The 5,601-nt window shown below is 43.2% G+C and overlaps 1 protein-coding gene across 1 annotated transcript; it reads left to right on the top strand.

Annotated features, from left to right (window-relative positions):
• The first annotated feature begins 3,581 nt into the window (after positions 1-3,581).
• On the top strand, positions 3,582-5,351 carry ENC1 (ectodermal-neural cortex 1). Its single transcript, XM_068423481.1, has one exon. It carries the CDS (start codon positions 3,582-3,584, stop codon positions 5,349-5,351), a length of 1,770 nt encoding a protein of 589 aa, XP_068279582.1.
• The last annotated feature ends 250 nt before the right edge of the window (positions 5,352-5,601 follow it).

Raw genomic sequence — 5,601 nt, forward strand, 5'->3', positions numbered from 1 at the left:
TAATTTACTGACCACTTCTTGTTTTTTACATACAAATATTGTTATTTCTGAGGAAAAAAATGCCTGAAGGGAGTTGACTCATATTATTCAAGATGAACATTTGCTCACTGACTGTAAATTACCTCTGCTGAAGTATTTGAGGCTTGCATAATTTCCAACACCAAATAGAGAAATCAGAGATGTTATTTATACATTTTAATATTCTTGTAAGATTCTGGACTGAGCTAATTGTCAGAAACTGCAAAAGGACGTGTTTACACAAACACTGCCTGTTAGTAAATTATGATAATTGCTTCTAAGGGTGTTTGTTCAACAAGTCCATGTGTGAACTCATCTCAGCAACCACAGTGGAGGAAAAAGATATGTATAGATATGTATCTTTGTTCTGTTTGGGGAAATATGTTAGCTTATCTTAAATGTGAATTGGCATACTTTGAATTCTTCTCAGTAGATGACATTGTGGTGATAAAGGCAATGTTACTGGAACAGTTAAAAGACCAGCATATGTGAAATCTGCAAGTGCTTCCTAAGAAATGTCATTGCTCACCTATAGACCAACTCTTGTATTTTAGTGGGGTGAAATGCTGTGTGCCTTATTCAGTAGCTGTTTGAGAGTGGCTGTTACATATGTTTTGTGGTGGTTTTTTTTTTCCAGCAGTGTTCGCTGCTATGGATGTGGGTGGGCTTGGGTAACGCGCAGTGATCTGTTCCTCCCCTCTGTGTATGGTCTGTAGCTCACTAGCCTCCAACGTACGCACAACCGCAGGGTGGGTTTTTTATGTTTGCCTCTATTTTGTTGTGGTTATGGGCTCATTCTGAATGGCACTGAGCAAGTGGCGCTCGCAGGCGTACAAAGCCTGCTGAAAGATCTCAGTGTCCGTGTTTGCAGCCTCCGACGTGAACTTTACCTGCCCTGTTTCTGAACTCTCTGTGCATGATATAGGAAAGTTTTCAGTATACTCTGAATTCCGCCTATACATGGCGGGAAAGGAGAGGAACTGTGTTTCCGTAGAGATCCTGACATGCCTAGACTGTGGTGCCTATACATTCACTTAATTGGGATGGTGAGCAGGGGGGCCATGAGCATCTTCATGTCCTGGGGACTCTATTGTCTCTGATCAGTGGGTGTTTAGCTCCTGTCCTGCTCCCTGGCAAGGAAACCTTGCAGGAGTAGGTCCTCAGTGTGAGGAAAGCCACTCTGTAGAGATCCAGTGAATGCTTTGCACTGCGTCGTAATAGCATTTAAAATGGTAAAGTGCCTGGAAAAGTTTTAAAATTTTGCAGGAGGTGCTTTGCCAGTAAAGCATTCACCTTCCCATATGTGTCTCCAGACTGTTTATGTGCTAGTATTTCAAGCCATGACCCTTTCTGTAATCCCTCAGTTCCAGCAGGTTTCAACCTGTATATGGTCAGTATAATCTTTTTGGCTATAGATTAAGTGGGTAATTGTAGTCTGAGATTAGTGCCCAGGATCCTCAAATGCCATCTGAGTCTTTATTTGCCAGACAATACAATTGCATTAAAGGTAATTTAATTTTCCTTGGAAAAGGATTTGTGTTGTGAAGATGTACCAGCCTTCTTAAGTTGTTCTGTGCTTAGTGCATTTAATAGATCGGTCTAGGGAGCACAGGTAAAATAACTTTCCAAACTTCTGCATGGTAGAGTGAGACAGATGCTCTGTCCTGTGGCTCTGATGGGAAGGATTCCTCTCTGTTTCGGAGGATTTGGGATTAAGCACTGTATACTGAGCTGTGTTTCTTGTTCTTTTATTTCCCAGATAAGTTTCATCAGGAAGTCATGTTCCAGATGAAAGGAAATGGGCTATGGTACTTTTGCAGTAAGGTGTCTCTTTGTTCCTTAATTGATGTTGGTTTGAGGGGCTTTTTTGCCGTGACTGAAGCGAAAGGTGTGTCACAAACTTGCTGTTTGATGAATCAGTTACTCTGTACGTTAGCACAGCTAGCCAGAAGGATGGTACTGGTTATGCTGCAGTTGATCTGCTGGTGTTGTATATTCCATATACACAAACCAGTTGTTCTGAAATGAAGTCTGCTGCACAAATTAATCATGTATGGTTTTTATTTTGTTGAAGGTTCTGGTCATATGAAACTACAAAAAAACATTTTTATTTAAAAATGCTTTCTTTTTTTGAGTCTCGTAAAGCTCTTGTGCCATCTTGAAGCATGAAACGTGGGAATAGAGTTGTACAGTTCTGTACTGCTTAAACATGTAATATGAAAATCTTCGAGTCTGTGAGAGAGGGAAGCATATCCACATTAAAAACCTACACAAGTGGCCCCAGGTCATGCTCTGACTTTGAGCATTGGGTGCTTCCCAGGTAGGCTTTTGACCTGTTCCTTACTTCAAGGTGCAGTAAAAGGGACTCTGGGCATGTGAATATCATAGTAATTAGGGAAGTTTGGTTCTCTTCTTTCTGCAAGCTTCCTCTGCCGTTTAGGGAGAGAGAGAGAAGTGAGATTATTACAGCATTGGTCGCAGCCCCAGCTTGCACTGGGCTCTGTATGCTTCATCTCCTAGTACTTGCACTGTGGCCTTTTGGCCATTACCTTTATATGGCTGCCAGTATTCCTCCCTTTCCCTACACTCCATAGTGTTTTGGCTCGACTCTTAATTAAATCTGGAAACTTGCTGCTGTAATCAAACATAGACCTGCATATCGTGGCAGATAACAGTAACATTCACCTCCAAACAGGGTCTGAACAGCATTGTGTTTGCTAGGAATAGGGTAGAATAGGATGTGTCTTGTGTTTTATGTCTTCTCCAAACCTCAGACTGAACCAATGGCTTGTGCTCTGAGTACTCGACTCTTGAGGTAGCTTCAGAGGAGATGCCCTGGTGACTTCAGCTGATAGTTAAAACACATTTTTCTGCTGACTCTGCCTGTGTATATGCTGTATCACTATAGCAGGCAACCGCTGGCAGAGTTCAAGATACAATCTATAAAATTCACTCATATTTTTTTAAAGGTTTCGCAAGTGTAAATTTGTGATCGTTGCTAGTTTTTTGTTTTAAGGTTCCCTTTTTTCATTCTCTACTGTTGCATGTGGAATCATTATACCAGAGGGAAGCTTCCTAATGGGATTAGTAGTTTTTTGTTCCCCGTGCAGCTTTTGACATTCCTCAGGTATTTTGTCTGGTAGCTTTTCCTGCTATGATTCAGTACAGGAGAATGTTTCAAGCATGTGCATGTGTACGTATGTAATGAATCAGCTGGTCTAGGTTGGGGAAGGGTGAGAAAATCAGTCCTGGTTCCTTTTCTTTCTCCTCCGACTTACTTGCTTACTATATTGCTGTGAAAGTTGGAGATCAGGTTTCCCAAGATAAACCTGCTCTTGGGCAACAAATTTAGAGTATGTCATTTATGAAACTCATCTTACAAAAAAAATAAACACATGCCAAAGGTAGATGCAATTCTCTGTCTAGTCATCTATAAATCCAGGTGCTTTTTTCCATTTTACAACGAATAATAGATGCACTTCGTGATATGTAAAAGTAATAATGAATTTACTGTCTCATTAATCTTACTATTTTTTTTTCTTTGTTTATAGGTGTGGAAGAAAATGTCAGTCAGCATGCATGAAAATCGCAAATCTAGGGCCAGTACTGGCTCCATAAACATATACTTGTTCCACAAGTCATCCTATGCTGATAGTGTCCTTACTCACCTGAACCTTCTGCGTCAGCAGCGTCTCTTTACAGATGTACTTCTCCATGCTGGAAACAGGTCATTCCCCTGCCACAGAGCTGTTCTAGCTGCTTGTAGCCGCTATTTCGAAGCAATGTTCAGCGGAGGACTGAAGGAGAGCCAGGACAGGGAAGTCAACTTTCACAATTCGATTCACCCGGAAGTCTTGGAGCTTCTTCTGGACTATGCATATTCCTCCAGGGTTATCATCAACGAGGAGAACGCAGAGTCGCTGCTGGAGGCCGGTGACATGCTGGAGTTTCAGGACATTCGGGATGCTTGTGCCGAATTTCTGGAGAAAAACCTTCATCCCACCAACTGTTTGGGCATGCTGTTGCTGTCAGATGCTCACCAGTGCACCAAGCTCTACAAACTGTCTTGGAGGATGTGCCTTAGCAACTTCCAGAGTATCAGTAAAAGCGAAGACTTCCTCCAGCTGCCGAAAGACATGGTAGTGCAGCTCCTTTCCAGTGAAGAATTGGAAATCGAAGACGAAAGGCTAGTATATGAGTCAGCTATCAACTGGGTCAACTATGACTTGAGTAAGCGTCACTGTTATCTGCCTGAGCTATTGCAGACAGTGAGACTGGCCCTCTTGCCAGCCATATACCTTATGGAGAATGTGGCCATGGAGGACCTTATCACCAAGCAAAGGAAAAGCAAAGAGATTGTAGAAGAATCAATAAGGTGCAAGTTAAAGATCTTACAGAATGATGGAGTGGTCACTAGTTTGTGTGCCAGACCCCGTAAAACTGGCCATTCGCTTTTTCTTTTGGGCGGCCAAACCTTTATGTGTGACAAGCTGTACCTGGTGGACCAAAAGGCCAAGGAGATCATTCCAAAGGCTGACATACCGAGTCCACGGAAAGAGTTCAGTGCTTGTGCCATAGGCTGCAAAGTGTATATCACTGGGGGACGAGGGTCAGAAAACGGAGTCTCCAAAGACGTGTGGGTGTATGACACCCTTCATGAGGAGTGGTTGAAGGCTGCTCCCATGCTGGTAGCTAGGTTTGGGCATGGCTCTGCCGAACTTAAGCACTGTTTGTATGTAGTAGGAGGACACACCGCAGCAACTGGTTGCCTTCCAGCTTCCCCTTCAGTATCCTTAAAGCAAGTAGAACAATATGACCCTGTGACCAACAAATGGACCATGGTTGCCCCACTGCGAGAGGGAGTAAGCAATGCAGCTGTAGTCAGTGCAAAGCTTAAGCTGTTTGCTTTTGGAGGTACCAGCGTTAGCCATGACAAGCTGCCCAAAGTTCAGTGCTACGATCAGTGTGAAAACAGATGGACAGTACCAGCCACCTGCCCCCAGCCCTGGCGCTACACAGCTGCAGCTGTTCTGGGTAACCAGATTTTTATTATGGGTGGAGATACCGAATTCTCTGCGTGCTCTGCTTATAAATTCAACAGTGAGACATACCAGTGGACTAAGGTGGGAGATGTGACAGCTAAGCGAATGAGCTGCCACGCAGTGGCTTCTGGCAACAAATTGTATGTGGTTGGAGGCTACTTTGGCATACAGAGGTGCAAAACGTTGGACTGCTACGATCCCACATTAGATGTATGGAACAGCATAACAACTGTGCCCTATTCATTAATTCCCACAGCATTTGTCAGCACATGGAAACACCTCCCCTCATAATTGTGTGTATGTTGCAATTACAAATTATCAGGTAAGAAATAGCACCTTTGAATTCCACTGTAATAATGCTCTTCACAAAGCTTTTCAGCTCTGAGGAGGGTGAGTATATTCAATCCAATTTACGGCTGGAGCAGCTGAGACACAGATATTCACAAGCTGTTGTAAGCCAGGCACCATGTGTGTGACAAAGCCAGACGCTGGAAGTAGTTTGCCACATATCTTACACTCACTTCTCTTTACGGGGCCTTTT

The sequence above is a fragment of the Nyctibius grandis genome, chromosome Z, assembly GCF_013368605.1.
Source record: "Nyctibius grandis isolate bNycGra1 chromosome Z, bNycGra1.pri, whole genome shotgun sequence".
Lineage (NCBI taxonomy): Eukaryota > Metazoa > Chordata > Aves > Nyctibiiformes > Nyctibiidae > Nyctibius > Nyctibius grandis.

What these genes read in the sequence shown, in the direction of transcription:
- ENC1 (XM_068423481.1), top strand. Translation starts at nt 3,582, where the DNA reads ATGTCAGTCAGCATGCATGAAAATCGCAAATCTAGGGCCAGTACTGGC.